The sequence below is a fragment of the Mercenaria mercenaria genome, chromosome 2 (genome assembly GCF_021730395.1).
Source record: "Mercenaria mercenaria strain notata chromosome 2, MADL_Memer_1, whole genome shotgun sequence".
Lineage (NCBI taxonomy): Eukaryota > Metazoa > Mollusca > Bivalvia > Venerida > Veneridae > Mercenaria > Mercenaria mercenaria.
In genome coordinates, this window is record NC_069362.1 from 12,082,526 (window position 1) to 12,108,310 (window position 25,785).

At 34.8% G+C, this 25,785-nt stretch overlaps 1 protein-coding gene across 3 annotated transcripts in view; it reads right to left on the bottom strand.

The window, feature by feature from the left end:
• Nucleotides 1-559: 559 nt before the first annotated feature.
• Nucleotides 560-25,785, bottom strand: part of LOC123563189 (fibrillin-1-like) — a 55,475-nt gene continuing 30,249 nt past the window's right edge. The window contains exons 27-36 of one of the 3 annotated variants that reach the window (XM_053529867.1): nucleotides 19,821-19,943; nucleotides 16,086-16,208; nucleotides 14,954-15,076; nucleotides 9,200-9,309; nucleotides 8,528-8,589; nucleotides 7,712-7,890; nucleotides 6,816-6,921; nucleotides 4,011-4,045; nucleotides 2,533-2,635; nucleotides 560-2,159 (exon numbers count right to left, since the gene is read on the bottom strand). In XM_053529867.1, the coding sequence (XP_053385842.1) occupies nucleotides 2,063-2,159; nucleotides 2,533-2,635; nucleotides 4,011-4,045; nucleotides 6,816-6,921; nucleotides 7,712-7,890; nucleotides 8,528-8,589; nucleotides 9,200-9,309; nucleotides 14,954-15,076; nucleotides 16,086-16,208; nucleotides 19,821-19,943 (1,061 nt within the window). In that variant the 3' untranslated portion in view covers nucleotides 560-2,062. Of the gene's footprint in view, nucleotides 2,160-2,532; nucleotides 2,636-4,010; nucleotides 4,046-4,079; nucleotides 5,372-6,815; nucleotides 6,922-7,711; nucleotides 7,891-8,527; nucleotides 8,590-9,199; nucleotides 9,310-14,953; nucleotides 15,077-16,085; nucleotides 16,209-19,820; nucleotides 19,944-25,785 lie in introns of those variants that run through there. The other 2 variants (XM_053529874.1, XM_053529878.1) reach the window with 2 other exon arrangements.

Consider the following 25,785-nt stretch of genomic DNA (forward strand, 5'->3'; position numbering starts at 1 on the left):
TAATTGTATACCATTGCATCACAGTCGGTTTTCTTTCTGTTGCCAATTACTGGCCTGTGTATTTATTATATTTTTACTCTTCTTCTTAAATGTAACACTGTAACGTAAATTGATAGCTTTAGACAGGTTCCAGAAGTACACCGGTCAGTTATACATACAACTGTACGCAGACCAATAAAGTTTCTTACAAATATCGAGCTTCTTTAGATGTATTTAATAAAAGTCAAGAGAGATTGACAATTTCATACATTCTGGCACTAGATCCTATTTGTTAATGGTTAATAGACCTAAACGTAATGTAAACCCAGAAAGATTGATGATGTTATCAGTCGAAATTTGTGCTGGATAAATGAGAGTTCCTGAACTGCGAAACAAATTAGTTCCAGTCACATACAAAAGACCAAAAAGTAATAAAAATACAAGGGATATAATGCTAAAGAGATAGCTTCGGCATTTATTTGTCAGTGGTTATTCACTTTTATAACATTGACTCGATACTGAGATATATTTGATCGGAATGATTTTATGACAAAGTTTAATAAAGATTGGACAACAAAAATATTCTGATGAATATGATAGTATTATCAATGCAAAGCGTAAACATAGACATTCTGTATCTTCATAATTAAAGTACATTTTATAGCAAACAAATGGTAAAACATTAACAATTAACGCATATTACAAACATTATATTTGAGTTCTAAATATAAAGATATTAAGCCCAAGGTCATGAATTACAAATTATGAGAAAAAGGGATAGACTATATACAGAAATTGTCCTTTTCCTGTTTTCGTATATTATTAAACTAATTCGTAAACCATATTCATTGCTAAATCAACGCAGCACACATAGGAGCATACAATTTAAGAAATACCGCAAAGAGAAATGCCATATTTTCTTGTTCCAGAGACTGACTAGATTTTTTATAGTCTTCAAACGGCGAAAATTTTCCACTGTAATACTGGTTTCAAGGCTGTGAAGATAAGTTTGAACATCAGTCTCCGGCCTTCAGCATCTTGTAAAATAACATATATCATAGTTGCTGCCCCTTAATACAAACCAAATATCATTCCGTGTAACGTATATGGCAAATGGACTAATACAAATCTTTTTATAAATTTCATTTCTTACTAATATTGCGACATCCAATAGATCATTATGGATTTTTAAGACGTGATATTTCTACAAAAATTCGTGATTTACAACAGTGATTATATAGTTCTTGGCGGTTGGTGTAGAGAGATCAGTCAGTCTGACAATCAATATTTATTTACAGTAACTGTAATTGATCACCAACTTTCCTTTCTTTATTATTGTTGCTTGTTGTTTTTAACAAGAGCACTTAAAATAGTATGCAACACGAACATGTTTTTTCTTCTTTCCATTTCTACCTACAACATAGTCATTCTAGGTCTTTATACTGATCTTTGAAAACATGATATAATTATAACCTGTCATGATTTATAACGGCCATGACTGCAGTATTGTATTTCATGAGGCTAATTTTCTTTAAATAATAATAGTTAAACTGTATCAAAAACTTTACATGGTTATTCCGTATGCTCATATAATAGGTTTGTTTGTTTATATCATGAGTTAAACGTGCTTTTCAAAAGTATTTTAGTTGTGTGCGGCGGTCAGTTGACCTAACTGATGTTCCTGGATTCTGTGAAAATACTGACAAAAGTTATTCACTGACAATTTCCCCGTATGAATCAAAGATGGAAGACGAATGACTGCAGACAAATTTTCTTCGCGAATCGTCACTGAGAACATATTATATCAATCCCGGGGATCGAACTCGCGATCTATCAACCCATAGTCATGTGTTATACATACTGCGCTAAGCAGGTGACAGAAAGCGAAATCAAAACATCCTTGATGAATCGCATCAACTACTGAAATATTTTGGCAATTTAAAATTCCCATCTCTTCTATTTACAGGTAAATATTTCCATTCAGAGATTATGATCTTTTTATTCGTGTTTTGAAATAAAACACACACAAGCAAATAAGTTCCACTGCTGGTACAGAGTCAATCCGGAGGTTGTAGCAGCTATTTTACAACTGTGTTGTTAATTCTTCATTTGCGACGTTCTCCGCACAGCTTTGATCACATTCGTCGTTGTCATGAGAATGTGTGTCAGGTTTTCCTTTCCTGAAAAAGTCAATAAAAGAATATCATTTCAAGTGGTGTTTTGCCAGTTGTTGCCAAACTGTGTTCCTTTATTTGTTTGTTTTGTCGTTGCTGACTTGTTGAACATTGTCTCTGCAGTTTTTGTACAGATGCCAATTATTTATGTGGTTATTAAGTTAGTGTCTCAATTTCTTTTCTTGTCACATGCCAGTATGAATTATATTATGCAGGTAGAATAGCTTGCAATGTGTCCATTTTACAGTATTAATAAAAAGTTATACTTTGAAATTTAAAAGAAGCATAGAACGCAACCAAGCAAAACTATAACAAACTAGACTTGACTGAGTCTAATAAAATTACTTAATAATAAATGTTATATCTACACTATCGATACCTTGTTACGCGATATTTTTCGCGTGTGGTTCTGATGAGAAGTATAACGACCACAACAACTACCAGTGTAACAAGTGCTCCGCCGATATAGATAATGTAGACAGCTAGGGGAGAAAAATTCAAAGTTAACTGTTGAAGTTTTGTGCAAATTTATTCATATCCGATGAAGTTACATAAAGAATACAATTTGACATATCAATAACCTACTAAAACTTTAAACCGCTGTGTAGACGAAATCTAGACTGTTCTTGAAAATGAATTTTCAGGATTAGGTCACATGTTTACCTGCCATTTCTACAAATGTCGCCAGAGTTACAAACACATATTCAGCTAGTGATATTTTTGGCGGCAAAGCTATTTCAAATGCTCTTCTTATATTTCCGTATGACGAATGAAAAATGTAAATTAAAAACGAGATTTATGGAACAATTAATGTGTCCTGTAACCATCATAAATTTTGTTTTGTTGTTGTTGTAAAATTTTGTTTTCTAATCCAAATCTAAGTTAATTTACACAAACGTATTTGCCTGAAATCTAACAGAAACCACCAAATATATAGTCTTTAACCAAGATCATTGGTAATGTAGTATGAAGGTCTGGGTATCCAGATCCAGACCAGTAGCTACTTTTCTTTAAAATCCTGCGCGATAGTACCCCATTTTGGTCATTCTCTCGATAATCAAGCAGTGCACCAAAACGGTGAATAATTGCATACTGTTGAAGAGATTTCCAAAACAAAATATAGACATGTTTCAAACTTACTTCTCCAGAACATTATTGTATTAAGTTTAATCTAAAGATTTGTATAAATCTTTCCTTGGAGCTTTATTATTTGAAGCAGCGAGTGGATTAGTTATGTATCATATGATTTGTTATGTGCGACTTTTATAACAGTTTTATTGCTGTTTCTGTTGCCTTTTGCAAATACACGGAAAATATTATTTAAAGCACATAACCGATATGCATCAAAACTGCCACAAAGACTACGTTCATTAGCTGTCTAATAAAACCCTGATCAACGTTTCAACATGCTATTCAAGAAAATCAAATTACATTATGTACTTTAAGTAAATAATGTATATTTTATCCCATAGGCATGAATATTAACATTTTCGTATCATATCGAATGATAGTAATACCCAACATTAACCTTTAGCCTGCTGGCCTGCTGGTGGCAACTGATTTTGCTACTGCGGCCAGTGCAGACCAAGATAAGCCTGCACAGCCATGCAGGCTGATCATGGTCTGCACTGTTCGTTATTCCGTCAGTAAATCTTCATATTGAATGATAGACCGGTCCATTTTAGAAAATTAACAGGGTAAAGGTTATACTGATTTGCTCTTGAACTTTTGTTCCTTAATCAAACTCCTTCAAAAGCAAAATGAATGTATCCATTTACCTAATACCTTAAAACTAGACAGTTAGGTTAAAGGATATTTTAAATTTGACAGTAGGTCCAGAAGTATCAGTTTTCTTACCTATTTGAGTTGGGTTTCCGTCTTTTTGAACTTCACTGAAGAAAGAAAATGTAATAGACTGATACACGAATCACCTATAAACACATGGTTGAACTGTTTGACACCATAACGCTCGTATGAATTAACAATTAGTATTTTATATAGTGCAAACAGAACATTCTAACGCATTTTATGTGCTGGTGCTGTTCTTAAATTCATTAAGTGCTTATTTTTCGTCCGCTCTTCATAAAAAATGCATACCTATTCCTAAAAGATAGCTTTTAAAATTTAACGAGTTTTGGTTTTGGATTTTCAGTGCTAGACAAATAAGAGATGAACTGATTTGAATCTGCCCAATTTCATATATTTATAGGCTTAAAAAGAGCTTTTGAAAAATAAAATACGGCGAAACAATAATTTAGCATTAAATTGCCTTAACGCTTACTCAAGACTTTAAATATTGTTTGTTGGCCTGTTGTTTGTCAACACTTACTCAAAATGATAAAATTTGCACACTGAAAATTTAATGTTCGTCTATAATTCTGCGGAAAACATGACCGTGAAGCGTAAATAAAGAGGCGCTAAGTTAAAATAATCCTGATAATTACAAGTTAAAGTAATCTCGACTACTCGTAAATATAACCCTATTAAGGCAGTTCTGCACGTTTGATAAACCGGAAGTGATGGCGTGACGTCATTTATCCGGAAAACGTAGAATAAAATCTTGATTCGGCGCACGGAAATGTAAAGCAGTTTATGAATTAATGGTAAACTGTGAGTAAATTTATTACAATGACACTATTGCTATCTTTCTTATGTTAAAATATGATATTAAAACATTGACATGTTAGATAGTTTAAAATAATGTCTTAAAATAAGTTTGAAATTGCGGATAGCTTTAATTATAGTCCAATACCCCAAAAAATAAACGCACGGACATATACATTTTATTTCACTATAATATAGGCCATATGTTTATTTACGACTGTGAGAAGTTTCATTAAAATCTACATTGTAGAAAAATTTCTTTTCGCGAAAATGTTATGAAAGTTGTGATTTTCCCATAGACTTCCATTATGAAAAGTTACGTGAGATACATTTATTTCAATTCAGTCTATCAAAAAATTAAACACACGACCCTTTCTTTCTTATTTGCTGAATTGTCTAAGTATATTCCGAAGTTCTGAAAAATCAGAGTTTAATCAAATTCTACATTGCAGAAAATGTTTCGATATGTATATGTAATACCGTGAGCTTGCATGACACCAATTCATTTCCTTCTTCATTTCATATGCACAATTACTTCTACATCATTTTCACAACTTAGATCACTTCATTGATCGGAATATCCAGTTGGTATAGCATTTCTTTTTACCAAAGAACTAAAAGTGAGATGTTATGCTTATTTCATAACTGTTTATCACGGTTAAAAATGTTTTTCTTAAAAGTAAAATAGAATTAAGAGTTCCTTTACTTTCTTATTGATGCAATGTCTCTTTAAGTTTTGTGTACACGAATATGCAAGAATATTTGTTAGGTTGTATTTTATGTGCACATAGTATCAACTGTACTATTTTAGTACCCATCATGAATGACAATCCATTAGATATGAGTGTCAGTTAGCCCATACGTTTGTCCAGCTTCCTTATCAAATGATTTTATTCAAGCCAGAAATCTGAGGCTTCCTCATTTTGAAATGAAATTTAGTAGATTTTAAACATAATTGTTATATTCTGAAGAAGCTCGCTCGTTTTCGGCGACTTTGATGCATAGCATCAGCAGTCTGATTGTAACTAGTTACAAAACACATGAGCAATATTAGTTATTGTAGGCATAGATAATACAGATCAACTGAGATCTGAGGAAGCCACCCAGCTGGCTTACGAATGTCGGTGGTTCTACCCAGGTGCCCGCCCGTGATGCTAAAAATGCCCGGATGGACACTTTGTGTCTTTTTCCACCATGAATAGCGTGAAAGTCACAATATGACTTATAATTATGTCAGTGTGACTTTAAACCTCCCTCTCCCCCCGAGAAAGATAATACGATCGATATAATATAATTATTATAGCTGTTCATGAATATGACATAGTTTTACATGCAAACATGTACATCCTTGTAGTATTTTCACTATAAGATATACTGAATGATACTTCATGTTATCATCAGATAGTTAAATGTTATTTGTTTTCAATAAATAAGCTTGCAATACATTTAAGTAGAGCAGCAAGGGTAAATTACACACATGCGCGTATATCCTCATTATCTTTGATGTGAAAAATATAACATTTTGTCTAACTTTGTTTTACACTTCCACTCAGTTGAGTAAGGCACGTGTAAGAGAAGCTAACTAATACATGTATATGCTAGTGCTTGTATTGAGGTGTCACTCTTTGCGAACACAGGTCTAAAATAAACATCAGAATTTCAGTTATAGATATAAACAAAACTTTCATACAATTCACATTTGTAAAATAATTGTTGGTTATTTGAAGGACTTAGAAATCATTTTCTAGATATTATTTAATGTGTTTTGTATTTGAAAACTTATGTTCTATCTATATTTATTGGTGTATTTACACCACTGAAAATAGCGTTAGTGTAACGATTCACTGCCGAAAATAGGTAAGATTGAGGAGCAAAAGAAAGTTGATTTCCGAGTTTTGATTTGTATTTATTTAAGCTTTCGTAGCATTTCAAGTTCTTTATGTCAAATATGATCCTGTGTCTGACAGTTACTGACATGATATTCATTCGTTGGATGTACCGACTCAGTGATACTTGCATCACAAGCATTGTTGTACTAATCTGCATCGAGATACTTACCGGCATCGTGGAACGCCATCTTCAACTTGACATTCAAACCGTTCTGCACATTTTCCGAAGACAGTTTCAAAAATATCACATGTTCTTGTGGCATTGTCTGGTATATCTGAAATATTGTATCTGTTTGTTGCTTTCATTCATAATATGTGGAAACATTGCAGTGTACCATCTATCAAAGAAAACTTCTTCTTTGAGTATTTCTATTCCACTGACAGTCTTTGGTTTCTTTAAAACAATAGATAATTGCATTAATGACTGATATCATTCTAAAGGAATAAAAGTTTGATTACATCTACGCATTAAGGTTTTAAAGATATTCTAGAAAATTTTACCTAACACTTACATTGTAGGTACATATAGCTAAAAACGATTAAACTATGAGACACATTATTTTTTCATATTAGAATATCTTGATACACATTGATTTCCATAATATTTATAATTTAAAAGAGGTTTTCTTTAAAAAATCTGATTAAAAGAGAAACCACATTCTTTGGCATTGATTTAATACCGACATTATCCAGTAAGCTCCAACAGAGATGTATGGAAACAAACAGAATTAGATACACCTGTAACTCATTTTTGATTATCTTTATAATTCTAGAAACTGTTTAGAGAAAAATACGCAAGGGAAACATTTACTGAGCATCATGAATATTCACAACTCCAAAAACTATAACATCTGATTTCTAGACAGGAGTCTCAAAGAAGGAAAAATTTATTTATTAATTTTTAACATTTTCCAGACAAAATGTTCTTATAATTACACGCCCCATTGTTTATGATTAATCGATAAAAATAAAATAGAAAAATACATTACTACTAGTACTTGAATTACAAAAATGTTTAAATAATTGACTGTTTAAAAATTATCATTGAAAGCTTTGTACATTAACCTAATTTCACCAAAACAGAGTTTCCACCGTAGTTCATAGTAGTCCACTCAGTTAGGTCTAACAGTCCACGAACAATTTCGTCTTTAACATTTCCATTATTCGTCTTTTTATCATAATTTAGAGTGTATTCTGCTACGATTCCAAATCCGTCAGTTTGATAAGTCGCCATGTTCGTTTCCCTATCCAGATAAGGATATCAATCATTTTCATGTCAAACTTGTTATGCTTTTAGACAATTTGATGTTTAACCCTTACCCTGCTAAATGTTTCTAATAAACTTATCCATCTTTCAATTTGGACAGTACCATTAACTGTTAGAAGGGGTGCTTACCTAAATACCACAAAAGATACTGACTGAATGGTGAACTGTGCAGATCTTGATCAGACTACCCGGATGTGCAGACTAATCATGATCTACACTGGTCGCAAAGGCAGAATTAATCGTGTACAGCAGGATAAGGGTTAAATAGCACTAAAACAAATCTTACACTGTGAGTATTGTCAAGTTTGTTACAATTGCAATTTTTATGTGTGTAAGTCATTTGATGTAGCACAAACGCAGTTGTATCTGAAATGTAAATCAAAGTATAAAAATATCCTTTAGAAGCATAAGCACAAGAAAGAAAGTAAATAGCATAGTCAGTTGATCGGGTCTGTTCAAGAGAGGTAAAGAAATGTGCAACACCCCTCTCACACTTACACCGGTTAAGCTCAACGTATTATAAAGACATATTGAATGGAGTCGATGACCACACAAGGACAGACATAGTTACGACACTGAGTCTCACAGCTAAAGAAAACATTGAAAAAAGTTACCTTATTTGAAGAGCACTAACAGAAACTTGATCTCCTGTTAAATATTTGAAATATGTCTCAAGCTAAAAGAGAAAATAAAGCATTATTAAAGGTCCATTACTAAGGGAAAGTGAGTTGGCAATTTTTTTCATAGCCAGTGCATAGACTTCTGCAAGACACTAAATAATGAAGATTGGCAGGTCAAAATTTACAGAAGGTCTTTGGAACTCAAAGAAATGTATGTGTATTATGTTGAAATTTCAATGAATCGACAGAACGACCCCCCAGGTCTTTTTAACTTTCTTCATACTTCATAGAAAAATAATTGTACATATACTGCGATTTATTTCGAATTTCTACATACCAACTTTCATTTTCCAATAAAATGAAATAGTTTCTGTGCTTTTTAAAAGAAATTAAAATGTTCACTTTCCTTAGTATTGGACCTTTAAGAGTAATGCGAGGGAAACGTGTACAAAGACAATGACACAATATATATTTAATAGATACTTTTGTAATTTTTTGCCGCTCTTGACTTATTTCCTGTGACTGCTGAATATACCTGGTACATAAGCAGAGTAGACTTTGGTTTTACTCTTTAGAAATTTGTCGGGTTTTATTTTTGTTTAAAATCATTGTCGAGATATTCTATAACGTTGTAATCGTAATCAAATCAAATCATAAAATACTTACAAGGAACTCGACTTGTTTTGAAATTTGGTCCTTTGTGGCAGCCTTCTGCAAAGTTTCATTTTTCGTTTCTTTGAAAATGAAGATCAGTGATGAGTTCAAAGCAGCATTGTCTTTAAAACAATAAATTTATATTTAGTTTTGTATTATATATGTATATGTATCAAATTATATAAAACACGCTACACAAAAATAAAAAAGTAGGAATAAATTGTTATAATATCGTTAAATGCCTTTACTGGATGGTTCTTCTTATCAAATTAGGATCGACTTTTCGCAAATTTAATGTAGTTTATTTCGACACTGGGTAATTTAAGTCGGTTAAAATATTCTTTGACAATTGATTCATCCAACGCCGGGAAATGAATTCAGGCATGTAGAATTATTGTTAAATATTACCGAACAACGAGAATACTGTAAAATCATCTAATTTCGTGGGCATGAAATTTCGTGGTTTTGGTCAAAACAGTAATTTCGTGGGGATATGAATTCGTGGATTTCAACTTTTGAACATAAAATGAATGGGAATTTTACTTGTTCGTTGGGATTAAATTTCGTGGATTGACCCTACCACGAAATCCACGAAAATTTGTCCCCCACGAATATTAATGATTTCACAGTATTAATTTTCTTACTATATAAGATATGCATTTGCTAACTGAAAAAAAACATACTACAGATGAAGTTTTATGTCGGACAGCAAATCGATACTATCACGAAAGGCTCTTAGTCATTTAGCACTAATAAGATTCCAGGCACGTATGATATACATATAATAAATATACCATGTCAAAAATGCCTAACTTACTATTACATGATATTTGGTCATCATTCAGCAAGTAACCTTTCTCACAACTGCATCTGTAAGACCCCTTTAGGTTTTCACATATGTGTTGGCATCCACCATTTCCGTTTTCGCATTCATTTACATCAAAACATGAAACATTGTCGCTTTGTAAACGGAAGCCTGTAGTGCAGTTGCAGAAAAATGATCCTATATTGTTAACGCAAAGTTGTTCACATTCTCCAATGTTGCTTGCACATTCATTTATATCAATACAATACCCACTATCGCTATTTCGAAGATATCCATCACTACAGTTACAAGAAAATGACCCTATCTCGTTAACGCACAACTGGTCACATCCGCCATTTTTAACATTGCACTCATCCATATCAATACATGATACACTATTGTTCTGTAGAGAAAAACCGTCGATGCAGCTGCATGAAAATGAACCCATTGTGTTCGTGCAAATTTGATCACATCCCCCATTGTTAATTTCACATTCATTCACGTCTATGCATGCATGTTTGTTGTTGTGTAAAGTAAACCCCTTTCTACATTTACAAGAGAAAGAACCTGCTTCGTTAACACATATTTGATCACATGCTTCATTATCCATACTGCATTCGTTTACATCGATGCACGAAAAACTATCATTCTGCAGTTGGAAACCTTTACCACAAGTACAAGAAAATGAGCCAAACTCATTGATACAAAGTTGTTCACATCCTCCATTATTGTCGTTACATTCATTTACATCGGAACATGAAACACCGTCATACAAGAGATAGAAGCCTTCAACGCAACTGCATGAAAATGAACCAATTTTGTTTGTGCAATTCTGCTCACATCCCCCATTGTCAGTTTCACATTCATTCACGTCTACGCATGAATATGTGTCGCTGTGTACGACAAACCCATTATTGCAGTCACATGCGAAACTTCCTATTTCATTAATGCAAATTTGTTCACACCTCCCGTTGTCAGTTTTACACTCATTCACATCAATGCATGAAAAGCTGTCATTTTGTAAAAGGAAGCCATCGAAACAGCTGCAAAAGTAAGCTCCATTTGTATTAGTACAAAATTGTTGGCATCCTCCATTAATCCATGCACATTCATCTAAATCTACGCACGAAATACTGTCATTTTGCAGAATAAATCCTCTGGAACAGTTACAAAAGTAGGAACCAACTTCATTGGTGCAAAGTTGTTCACAGCCTGCATAATCTGTTTCGCATTCATTAACGTCGGCACATGAAGTACTGTCATTTTGCAGAAGAAAGCCTTCAGAACAATTACAAAAAAAGGATCCAACTTTATTTGTGCAAATTTGTTCACAGCCGCCATTGTTAGTTTCACACTCGTCTACATCAATGCATGAAATATTGTCATTTTGCAGAAGAAAGCCTCTGGAACAATTACAAAAGTAGGAACCAAGTTCATTTGTGCAAAGCTGTTCGCAGCCTGCATTGTACGTTTCGCATTCATTAACATCGGCGCATGAAATATCGTCATTATGCAGAAGAAAGCCCTCGAAACAGATGCAAAAATAGGACCCAAGTTCATTCGTGCAAATATGTTCACATCCGCCATTGTTAGTTTTGCATTCATCTATGTCAATGCATGAAATACTGTTATTTTGCAGAAGAAAGCCTTCGAAACAGCTGCATAAATAGAACCCATTCTCATTTGTGCAAAGTTGTTCACAGCCTCCATTGTGCGTTTCACACTCATTCACATCAATGCACGAAATGCTGTCATTTTGTAAAAGGAAGCCATTAGAACAGCTACAAAAGTAAGCTCCATCTGCATTAGTACAGTGTTGTTGACATCCTCCATTATTCAATGCGCATTCATCAACATCCAAGCATGAAATGCTATCATTTTGTAGTATAAATCCTCTGGAACAGTTGCAAAAGTAGGAACCAATTTCATTGGTGCAAAGTTGTTCACAGCCTGAATAGGGCGTTTTGCATTCATTTACATCGGCACATGAAGTACTGTCATTTTGCAGAAGAAAGCCTTCAGAACAATTACAATAAAAGGACCCAACATCATTGGTGCAAAGTTGTTCACAGCCTCCATTGTTCATTTCACATTCGTCTACCTCAATGCATGAAATACTGTCATCTTGCAAAATGAACCCTCTGGAACAGTTGCAAGAGTAGGAGCCAACCTCATTTGTGCAAATTTGTTCACAGCCGCCATTGTTAGTTTCACATTCGTCTACATCAATGCACGAAATATTGTCAGTTTGCAGAAGAAAGCCTCTGGAACAGTTACAAAAGTAGGACCCAGGTTCGTTGGTGCAAAGCTGTTCACAGCTTCCATTGTACGTTTCGCATTCATTAAAATCGACGCATGAAATATTGTCATTTTGCAGAAGAAAGCCTTCGGAACAGTTGCAAATATAGGACCCAACTTCGTTTGTGCAAAGCTGTTCACATCCTCCATTGTACGTTTCGCATTCATTAACATCGGCGCATGAAATATCGTCATTATGCAGAAGAAATCCTTCGGAACAGTTGCAAAAATAGGACCCAAGTTCATTCGTGCAAATTTGTTCACATCCGCCATTGTTAGTTTTGCATTCATCTATGTCAATGCATGAAATACTGTTATTTTGCAGAAGAAAGCCTTCGAAACAGCTGCATAAATAGAACCCATTCTCATTTGTGCAAAGTTGTTCACAGCCTCCATTGTGCGTTTCACACTCATTCACATCATGCACAAATGCTGTCATTTTGTAAAAGGAAGCCATTGAACAGCTACAAAGAAGCCCATCTGCATTAGTACAGTGTTGTTGACATCCTCCATTATTCAATGCGCATTCACACATCCAAGCATGAATGCTATCATTTGTAGTAATCCTCTGAACATGCAAAAGTAACCATTTCATTGTGCAAAGTTGTTCACAGCCAATCTTTGCATTCTTTACATCCACATGAAACTGTCATTTTGCAGAAATAAATCCTTTCGAACATTAGCAATAAAAGGACCAATTCATTGGTGCAAAGTTGTTCACAGCCTATGGCCTTTTCATTCGTTTACCTCGGACATGAATACTGTCATCTTGCAAAGAAAGCCTCGAACATTGCAAAGAAAGGACCCAACTTCATTGTGCAAATTGTTCACATCCGCCATTGTCATTTCACATTCGTCTACCATCAGTACACGAAATACTGTCACTTGCAGAAGAAACCTCTGGACAGTTGCAAAGTAGGACCCAACGCATTGTGCAAATTGTTCACAGCTCCCATTGTATTCGATTATTAACATTCGTCTACACATGAAATATTGTCATTTGCAAAAGGGAAGCCTCTGGAACAATTACAAAATAGGACCCAACTTCGTTGGTGCAAAGCTGTTCACATCTCCATTGTTAGTTTCGCATTCATTATGTCATGCCATGAATATGTTATTTTGCAGAAGAAGCCTTCGGAACAATTTACAAAAATAGGACCCAACTTCGTTTGTGCAAAGCTGTTCACATCCGCCATTGTTAGTTTTGCATTCATCTATGTCAATGCATGACATACTGTTATTTTGCAGAAGAAATCCTTCGGAACAGCTGCAAAAATAGGAACCATCTTCATTGGTGCAAATTTGTTCGCAACCGCCATTGTAAGTTTCACATTCATCTATATCAATGCATGAAATATTGTCATTTTGTAGAAGAAAGCCTCTGGAACACTTACAAAAGTATGTACCAACCTCATTTGTGCAAAGTTGTTCACAGCCTCCATTGTGCGTTTCGCATTCATTTACATCGATACATGAAATATTGTCATTTTGTAGAAGAAATCCCTCTGAACAGTTGCAGAAGTATGACCCAATGTCGTTTGTACAAATTTGTTCACAGCGAGATTCGCTGTTGTTTTCGCATTCATTCACGTCAAGGCATGAGTAAATGTCGTCACTTAAAATGAAACCTTCGGTACAATTGCAAAAGAAGGACCCAATTTCGTTCGTACACATTTGTTCACATATTCCATTATGCATTTCACATTCATTCACATCCAAACATGAGTAATTATCTTCACTTAAAATGAAGCCTTCCGTACAATTGCAAGAGTACGACCCAACATCATTACTGCAAAGTTGTTCACATCTCCCATTATCGATTATGCATTCATCTAGGTCACGGCATGAGCAACTGTCAATCTGTAGAAGGAAACCTTCCGTACAGTTACAAGTGAAGGACCCAATTTCATTTATGCAAATTTGTTCACATCCTCCGTTGTTGATTTTACATTCATCGATATCACCACAAGTATAATTGTCAATATGTATAGCAAAGCCTTCAGTACAGTTGCAGAAAAATGATCCAACTGTGTTAAGGCACTGCTGCTCACATCTTCCATTGTAAGCTTCACATTCGTTCACATCCTGACACAAATATCCGTCATGATGCAACATGAAACCTTCATCACAGGTGCAAGAGTACGACCCGTCTACATTCATGCATATGTGATCACATCCACCAAGGTTATGTTCACATTCATTAACATCTAAAACCAGATTTGAATAACAATAATGCATTCATCAAATATATCTATGGTTATTTGGCATATATTTCTATGACCAACTAACTGAGCGTTGTTACTTACTTTAGCAGTATATAATCAGTTTAGACAGGTCCTGACCTGCGTTCTTTAGAAAGATAGACATGTAGGTATAAAAGGTATCTGTAGGTATAAAAGGTATCAAACATTTAATTTTCCTTGTTCTTTTCTCATAAGCTAATGCATATAATATAAATGATAAAAATGTCAGATTGTCGTTTGGACAAGTTATCATCTACTGCATAGTGACACATGGTGGCTATTATAACTGGGGTGAAAAAAAACCTCCCGTATGTTTCTTTCTACTAAATGACTTACGGTTAAGCGTTATAAGTAACAATGACTAATCAGTGTATATAATATTCAGATAAAAATGCTTTATGTCATAATTCAACTACCTACCATTACAACCCTTTCTATCGGTTCCAAGTGTGTATCCTAAACGACAGTAACAATAGAACGAACCGACTGTATTTTGGCAAGAATGCTCACACTCATGTGTACTGGTCGCGCATTCATTTATGTCTGCAACAGAAGAGACAAAAAATGGAATAGTGTGTACTAAACAATGACCTAAGACAACGTTACTTTAGCTTACAATTATTTGGACATAAAACCAAACCAAAACATAATATTTGAAATATTGGATAGATTAAGCCTGTCAGAGTCAAAGATAGCTGACAATGAAAAAATATCTAACAATGATTTAGTGCTGCATTAAACATCTGGTTTCTATATAAAAGTTTAAGATAATTGTTTAATAATAATTGGTAATTTGTGTAATATATACATGACAACAATTTGAACACTGAATAGTGAATAGGTCAGGTGGTATTTGCCACTACATGTGTTCTTGTCCGTGTCAAGCTCAAATCTCAAGAAGCAGCTGCAATAGTAGTATCATTCCGTATTGCGACAGGAATTATCACATCCGTGGTGTGTTATAAAACATTCCTATCTTTCTTGCAATGAATTTATTATGGAACGTACATAAACTTGTGAAAAAGACATTATATAAAGTTATCGTGATTTACTATATAAACATGCCCTAGTACTATGTGTTAATATAGAACTTTTTAAAATAACAATTTACATATTTACAAAAAATAAACGGTAAAGCTAGATATCCTGGAAGCACAGAGTACCCCAAACACAGTCCATTGCCATGCATGAACAAAAAGTCCTCAACAAAAAGAAACTGTAACGGTAAAATATAGCAGACGGTTTGCTTCAAAAATCCAACAAGTACATTTAAATTGTATGCAAAATACAAAAATGGATAAAGATAGAGAAAAGGGTGGGGGTTGTTGGGGAAAGTGGTAATAAGCAATGATGAATATTCAACAGGGACACACACACACGCGCACACGCACACACACACACACACAGAGGAAAAAAAGCACTGTGGGGCACCGCTCCGGGAAGGTTGGCAGCCTAAAATATGGTAGGCACCTAACCTCACTCATAAAACATGTCCTTTCGCATTCAACATGCAGATGCTTAACAATAACATTTTGTTTAAGTAAACACCCACCATTACATGATTTTTCATCTGAATCAAGAAGGTAGCCTAATCGACAGTTACAAAAGTAAGAGCCTATTGTGTTTATACAGGAGTGTTCACATCCATGTTTGCTTCCGATGCATTCATTTATATCTACAAAGAAAGATTGCATAGAATAGGTTAAATGCATTAAAAAGAAGAGGTTCAGTTATCAAATTACCCTTTTTGTTAGAAATGAGGAGAAATTATCGAACTGAACCTAATTCAATTTATTTCTTGGTGTAATCGGAGAACGCAGATCTACGGATCCCGGGGTTGTGAGTTCGAACCCCAGGCGTGACGCATGTTCACCATGACGATTTGATAAAATACATTGTGTCTGATATCATTCGTCCTCCACCTCTCATTCATATGGGGAAGTTGGCAGTTATTTGCGGAAAACAGGTTTGTACTGGTACAGAATCGAGGAGAGGAACACTGCTTAGCTTAACTGCCCGCCGTTAAATAACTGAAATACTGTTGAAAAACAGCGTTAACCCATTTATACCTAGAGTTTTACCTTGGGATCTTCCGACTTCCAGTTTGGACAATTCTATTTCTTTAAATAAGGGTGTATTGCAGGATTTATTTTCGAAAAGCTATAAACATAAATCCTGAGCAGACAACATTGTTCTTCCATGTGCACCGCCGTTTGAACACATCTGCGGATGTCTAAATTGTTTTTGTACTTGTGTAAATGTTGAGTTCTGCTCAACCCGTGACGGTAGCACGCATTTCCACTACCGTTTTTGAATAGGCTCAATCAAACCAAGCCTGCAACATTTTAATTTTTGTCGTGTTGAGCGACCTATGGAGTTTCAACTTTTTCGGCGTGCCGTATTAAGCACGATTTTATGACCTCGTATGACCTTATGCCGCCTGAATAATGTACCAATCTGATTGCTTGGTAAGGTATTCTCGGTATTTTCAGCCATAATGAGAGATTTTGTAAGAGTGGCGCTGATTGGAGGAAAGGCTGAAAATGCTTCACTCTGAGTCATGTGTGACACTGAGTGAAATGGCAACGCGTTCGTCATCTATAACCTCTATAAGTACAGCACCATCGGGTTGTATGCGTACCACTTGAACAGGTGTGCGTAACCAAATATTCATCTGCTCATCCGGACATATTTCTGTTTTGTTTTCTTGTTAAGTTATTTCTGTTTTGTTAAGTTTCCTTTCCTTAAGTTTTGTTTTTACAAAAAGGTTATTTGTTTTATACAGTCATTAACTCTTACCCTGCATTACAGCAACAATTTCTAACCAGTGCAAATCATTACTAACCTGCAACAACATGTCCGATACTGTTAAATTTTAGACTCTAAATTTTAAATTAATCTTTCCGGTGAAAACAGTACTGTACATATTCTGAATGATAGACAAATTTGATAATAAGCTAAAGTAGGGTAAGGGTTCATGTTGCTTCCAACAATTCCAGAAATAAAGTATAGAACGTATTTCAATATTGTTTGCTTACTGTTACCATATTTTAAGCACCGAAGGCTCAAAGTGAGCTTTTGTGATTGTTTGGTGTCAGTCGTGTGTCCCTCCACAATTTCTAAACACAGTCTTCTTCAGAACTACTGTCCTCATTTATACAAAACTTCACAGAGGCCCCTTTCAACATTGCCAAAAGATTAAAATACAGGTTTCTGTCCATATATAACTTGTGCTTCAGTTACATCACGCCGACCATCTTTTTTAAAGATATTTCTGTTCTATTGTATTATCACAACAGCGTTGATTGTGCCGTGTGGCGATCGTAAAATGTACCAGTACATTCAATCAGGGCTGTTATATTTCGATCTTTTCAGATCGTTCAACACGGCTTTTATGTCGTGTTATTGGTACTGTTTAGTGTTTCAGCTTGAGCATTTCGGCCTGGGTTGTTCCAATACCCCCGCTTTCATAGCTTTGGGTATTGTACAATCACCCCTTGGATATGGTGCCTGCTTGTAATTTTGTCTTTTGGCAGTTTCTGTAATATAAAGGCTCTCCTTTTCAAATTCCAGTTTGTTTAGTTCTGCCCATTGTTTTATCGTTTAGGGCAACCACATTATTTTAACCGGGAACCATACGCCACCTTTCATGGAATTACACGCAAGTGTATCATTGAAGGTTCCATGTGCACCATCGTATATGAACACATCTGCACATGTCTCTAAATTGTTTTTGTACTTGTAGCATGTGTAAATGTTCAGTTCTGCTCAACCCGTGGCTAGAGGGCGTGGAAGGTAGCATGCATTTCCACTACCGTCCATGAACAGGCTCAATCAAACCGAGCCTTTTGTCGTGCTTAGCGACCTGTTGAATTTCCACTTTTTCTATTTTATTCTTGAATGATCTGCATAAACATCAGTTTGAAATTAAAGGTGCCAAATAAAGACAAATAAAAAACCTATCAATCTTAAAAAAGACTACACATTTTGAAATGTACTACTAAACATTACGATAGCCGTGCAATATTCCCTTGAAGTCAAAACATGTGCAGCGAAACCAATGTTTTTTTCTGTATTTTCTTAGACTGACATGGGTGGTCATTTTGTTCTACTTTCGTATTTATCGCTTTTCCGTAATCGGTCGGAAATTCTTCGGGATCACGTGATTTTAAAATTAATTCAAACGAATATCCTTTTAAAGACGCGCAACAAAATAACTGTATTCTTTTGTATTTCCATGATGGTAATTATACATGATTTGCATGAAAAATATGAGATATACAAGATTTTAGTTTCAAATTGACAGTGACATATTAGGCCAAAACAATGTGTTTAATGTCTAAAATTTTATTGAATTAATGTAGCAATATGTACATTAATCAGTGTATTTTGGTAAATTTCAATTACATTTTGTTTCTACAGTGTACATAGTTTTTCATCTATATTCTTAAAACTTTGCTGAAAAGAGATTGACTGAATAAGTTTACAGATGAAGTTGTGAAATCACATTTACTCGGGAAGGGCCTAAACTGTCCACCCGAAAACTTGTAGCATAGCTGTATATTACATGTACCTGTATTATAAGAATGATATTCATGAAGTTTTTGTGAATTACAAAAATGTTGAATTCCCTATGCTATGTTTGTAAACATCACGTTATCGTTGGGGCATATATTTTGTATCTATTTATAAATTATAGCCTCGTTTTGGAGCATTCTTTCGAAAAAATCCGAAGATGCGCGACGGGTTCGTAAGCAGTCGGAAAACATACTTTCGGTTTGAAATAGGCAAAAGGTTTTTGTTTATTTGTTGATTATTCTTGAACATATTCGTGACTATTTGGTCAGATCCGATGCAGTGGGTCATATTTTCAGTAAATATGAAGTCTCAGCTACAAACTCTGGTGTTCCTATAATACTCGTTCGGGTGTTAGCAGTGGACCTTTAATTGATACATAGCATCTATATTCTGTATTGATGATCATCTACCTAAAAACTTTGCTTTGTGTCAAAACTTTATCCTGAACGACAGTCCTTATATATGTTTTATTTGACTGAAGGATTTTCCTACGTATATTAGGTTCAATAAATACAAAATCAACATCCATTACATGACATGAACTTTTATTTGTATCAAGACTATAATTACTGTGCATGCAACAGTAAGAAAAAATAACTAGTATGAATAAGTGTAATTTCAGAAAAGGACACTGATTACAAGATACTAATACAAATACGAGTACTGATACAACAAAGCATGTGAAGATGACAAAATGCCAGTTTCTTACCATCACAAGTTTTGTTATCTGTGTCTAGTAAATATCCAGAATTGCAGGAACAGTTATATGATCCCGGTGTATTCTGGCAGATTTGGTCGCATTCATGCTCACCAGTATTACACTCATCAGTATCTTCAAATAAAAACAACAATATTACAAGTTAAAGCATAGCAAAAGTTCCTTCTAGGGCACATCTAAATAAATATGTAATGGTCTTAAATATTTTTGGTTGCAATGTATGTTTTAAATATTGGTCATAATGACATCAGTGTATGGAACCCTTGGATTGGACGCAAGGACAAGACCATTCTACCTTATTGACATTCCGTATCCCCCCCCCCCCACCCGTTTAAGCGCCCACGGGGGCGTTACATGTTGCACCAAGGGGGCGTTTATTTCTGCACCAAAATACAAAAAAAACCCTAAAAATTAATTTTGAAAAAGAACTATGTTGTTTTTTATTGCCTAAAAATGAAAGTCCGCTATTTCCACAGTATTTACACTAACATAAGTTGTTATGTCCAACAACAAAGTAAATCCGTTACAACAATTCAGTTGAGTAAATACGGCAATACAGAAACACTGGCTGTACACATGGACCCGATTTAAACTCAGTCCATGTCCACGTGTAATTGGAAAATCGTACACGCGTGTAGAAGGACTTCGGACACTTTCTATACGAATCTGCCTACTCCATGAGAGTGACAAATAAACCATTAAAAATAAATATTTAATTACAAATACCATCAAAATACATATTTGAGATTATTTCTTAAAGTCAAATTTTCAATATTTTATTTGTTTCATAAAACGGTGATTTTTTGCTCTAAATAGAATTATGTACCCTGTTATATACATACAAAAGCTATTTTTCTTTATACAACATTGTCCCCCCCCCCTCCCCCCCGTGCATCAAAACCATATTTGGCCAGCATAGGTAGATATTAATTATACACATTTTCTGTGACTATTGTGTTGATGCAAGTGGAGGGAACACTACTTTTAAGAGAAAAATATAACTACAGGGTGTTCCCAAATGTAAACTAACCAATACTTTTTATATTCATTTTAAATAACTTGATAGTCACATATTTTTACATCTGTTTGTAACTCAGATAACATACAAATGTTTGCAAAGCGTACACATAGGTATGTTATACATGTATAGTAGCGAGAGAAGCAAATACTGTGAATTCATTATTATTCGTTGGGTCAAATTTTCATTGTCATATCCTTGTTGTTTGTTGCAGTAGATTGGCAAATGTGTGCTGTAAAATACTAGCAAAGCACCAGACAATCTTCTGCATGCCCTCCTCGCGACGTACACGCCACTAGCGATGAGGAAGAATTCGTATTCAATTTATTATTATTATTGTTTGCATTTTTTTTTTATATATATTTTTCATTTTTTTTTTCATCTTTTTTTTTATATTTATTTCTTTTAGACACATACTAATTGTCACACGCATTCATTACTTCATGTTCTTCCTTTTGTGAAAACTGAATTAAAGATTTTTCTTTGTGGTGGACTAGGCCTAAACACCACAACAAAGAGGCAATATGTGCACAGCAGTTAATCTGATCCTGACTATAGTCTATCAAATAGAAATAACGCTTGGCATTGATATGCCTGTGATGCATAGGTCAAGAACAGTAGTTTCTTGGCAGTCGTATCAGTGATGGTTTCACATTCAGTGTGATGCCATGAAAGTGATGTGTCAAGTCGCTTTCCATGCAAATGGCATACACAAATACGGCTGGACTCGAAAACTAACTAAAAGGTCCAGTCGAGTTTCAAGTGGAATTTTTATGCAGCGACCTTCTTCTACTTTAGCCCTACACATGACACATTTCGAATGTGTTTTGCCCACAGCTTCAGCCCTGATTTGCACAACGTTATCTTTAGCAGGGTTGGAGTCAGACTCATCCTTTTAACTTTTTCCGATAAAGCTTCCTTAGGCAAGCCCCACAAAGAACTGTCATTTCGGATAGATTTTTATTACATGTTTAATTCAAATATTGTCTGTGCCACTGGTACTTATCCCCAGCGAGAACCCACCCAACGGCCTTGATAAGATGACTCCCTTTTCTTAGTATTAAAGTTATACAACACAAACATACCTGCCATCACTTATAACAAAGGTATACAAACATTTACACAACTGTTCTTTTGTTCTCCGCGGGTTAGTAACCAAAAGAATACCTACAAACCATACCTGCGCACGTGCACAGGTATCATACCATACCTGAGCACGTGAAAAAGATATTAGACGAGTTCAAACAGTAATGTTTTTTTTAATGCCATTTTAGAAGTATCTGTGTCAAATAACATTTACAAAACATAATTTAATGTACAGTCAAACTTGTGAACAAAGACCACTCTTCGGAACAAGCAAAAGTGGTCTTTGTTCACAGGTGGTCTTTATTCGGGGGGAGGGGGGGGGGGGGTCACTTCTCAGTTAGCCATTATCATGCTGATAAAAAGTATTTTACAGCTTCTTGCATTCTTTATGTTCTATGTATTAATTCGGCCGGTGCAAACTTGCAAATTTTCAATCAAGCAGTAATTATTATGCTTGCTATAAGGCGAAAGTCATGAAAATTCGGCGGATTTCAAATATTTTCAAGCCAGAACGGTCCAGCTTGGTCGTTATTGGGGGGGGGGGGGGGGGGCAAATATGACCCTTTGGAATCAATTTGGTCGGTAGCTGGTCGCGGTCGCCAGGTGGTCGCTATTCACGGCCTTTTTATGAGCATTTTTTTATGGTGGGACCAGAGACCGGTCAGTGTCGACAGGTGGTCGCTATTCACGGGTGGTCGCTAGCACAAGTTTGACTGTATACTTAAATTCTTTTTATATATTGTATATTTTGACCTTTGAGTTACGATCGACATTTTTCCCTACCATAAGCTTGAATACTCGAAATCAGACTAAACAGGGAGAAATAAACATAGCATAAATGTACCTCGCCTTAGGCTTACAAACATTTGTCATCGTGTGCAACATATGATCTTTTTGTGTCGGTTCGCCTTAAAACCTAACTTACTCACTCATCGTGTGAAAATCTTTACACATGTATTTATTATATACTGTTACAAAATACAATGTGGCATCAAGTATTATTAGTAATAATAATAATAATCATTATTATAATAATAATTAGGAGGAGAAGAAGATAATCATTACAATCATTTGTGATCGCATAGTGCACATGTCCGTTGCATCGTGCGTCAACATTTGACCTTGTTTACACTCTAGCCCTGTCATTTCGAAAGCAATCCTAACCGAATTTTAACATAATGTGTTTGGCCATAAAAGCTCGACCAGCTTTGATTGTGACCCAGATCAGATTAGTACTTCCAGAGTTATTGCCCCTGAAGAGGCAAAATTGCCATATTTGACTTTGTTTACACTCAAGCGCTTCCGTACCGAACTTTACGATAATTTGTATGGCTTTAGGAACTTTGCCAAGTTCGATTGTGACGCAGATCGGACCAGTACTTTGAGAATGTTTGCCCCTGATATTGCAAAAATTGCCAAATTTTACGTTGTTTACACTCTAGCTCATTCATTTCTAAAGCAATCCTATTAAAACTTTGATGTACTTTTTATGGTGTCAAGTTCAAATGTGGCCGAAATCGGATATAACTTCTAGAGTTATTGTCCCTGATAAGGCAAAATTGCCATATTTAACTTTTGAAAGCAAGCCACATCAAGTGTACATATTACTTTATCATTTTTATGGTCATCAGATCTCAATCAAGTTCGATTATGGGCCACGTTGTATGAATTTATAGACTTACTGCATTTGATGTAGCAAAGTCAAAGAAAATTCATAAAAAAAAAACAACCACTGACCAGATTTAGAAATAATTTGGCACAGATGATTATCAGGTGAATCATTATCAACTACTGTGAAGTTCATGCAGAATTCTGGTTGCCATGGTTACCAACAATACTTTAATAATTCATTAAAAATTCTACCACTTACCAGATTTCAAAGAAATTTGACAAAAAGGATCAGCTAGAGACCTTCTGTGAAAAGTGCTAAAAGAATATGTTCATGCAAAATTCTGGTTGCCATGATAACTGATTGGAAAATAAATGAAATATAAAAAAAACTCATCATATGTCCAAATAATTTGGTACCTACAACCAGCAGGAGACCTATTGTGAGAATTATTGAAAGAATTCATGTCAGTGCAGAATTAAAGTCATGGTTAAATGTATTTTACAAGATTTACGTATAACAATTTACCGGCTTAAGTTAGAGAAATTCCCACAATCATTTTTTTCTGACTGGGGGAAGGAAAGACTTATTAATAAATAAGTTATAGAAACTTACAAATTAATATGACGTTGTGTAAGTCAGTTACTTACCTCTTAGATCGGTGTTCATGAATTGAAAATACTCGTGCGGTAACACTACGCGCTTTCGGTGTCACGATTCGCACGAGCGCGGGTATTTTCAATTTATGAACACCTCCTACTCGGTTAGTAACCTACACGTACATGTACTTAAATAATAAACTGAACCACTGTAATAAAACTGACCGGTAACTTATACATGTATATCTGTAGCATTCCTATTTACATAAGTAATGCATCAATAACTTTACATTACGAACAGTGTATAGATAAGAACGTAAAGTAAGTTTAAATCAAGTACAGGTTGTTTGCAAAAATATCGTTCTCTTTCTTTATTTTTTCTAGGATTTTAATCCTAATATGTTATTTTTTCCTTAAATTAACATATTCTGTCACCTTTTTTCAGTTGGAATCCATATATTTGAAACTTCCGTAAAGTGATGACATTATATTTTTACTGAAATGAAACATTTTATTTTTTCAAAAAAATATACCCTGGCCTAGATTAAATAAGAAAAACATCTTGATAAGAACAGATACAAACCAGTTTCTGCTGTAATAAGTTAACTGACATATTGCTTTATATGTGATTCGAAACGACTTGGGTATTGTTTTAATACTTAATGAGAATTTTGCATTCCAAATGTAGGCTAGAAGCATATGATAGTGTCCGAAGTCCTTTTAGCACTAAGTAACAAGTTTAAGTCACGAGTACGTTTTAAGAAGTTTATAGAGATGACAGCAGACTATGACAGTAGCGGACATTAAAAGTGAATAGTGGATATTTACGGGACTTGAGTTTTTTTTTCTAACATGTAAAATTGATATTTTACGGAAGTGTTTAATTTAGTGCTAGATATATGGTTGGGGCGTTTATAACGGGGGGGGGGGGAGGCATTTAAACGGGGGGATACGGTATATTTGCTTTATTATTGTTTCTGTTTAACATCCTAATGTAGTCTACGCCCTCGCACACAACAAACTTAGTGGTCATTGATCAAGTAATTCTAGGCTGTTATTTAGTAGTATCTGACCTAAACCTCGTGAATGTGACATACGAGCATTCGATACGTGAATTTGTTGTGCACAATGAGAGGGTCGCAAAGGGGTTTGTTTTTACATATTGACAATGCATTCGAAGGTAACGACGTATGTTAACCTTTGTCATAAATAAGATTGTATGGTATGTTTCAACAAAGCCACTTTTCCATCCTCTGGTTTAATAATATGTAATCCGCGGAGCGCGTACAGCCAGACAGTCGCCTCAATCAGGAAAGAATAATTTTAACGTCAGAGGTTATTTCTAAGCTCACGGAGTTAGTTTGATTGGCCAGCTTGTAATGACAACAGCTTTCGAGGTCCGTTGCTCAGTCAAATGTGACTTACCAATTCTCAACAGAAGGAACAACAATCTGATTAAAATTTATCATTTTACCTAGATTTTTCATGGATTTCTAACAATAAGAAGTAATAGTGTCTTATATGATATTTGTTTAAATCATGAAACAATTTTATACCTCTACAAAATTGTTTTTCCTAAACAATATTGGTTAAATCTGATTATTGTTTTAATTTTCACATTTCTATTACTTTAATGTGAAAAAC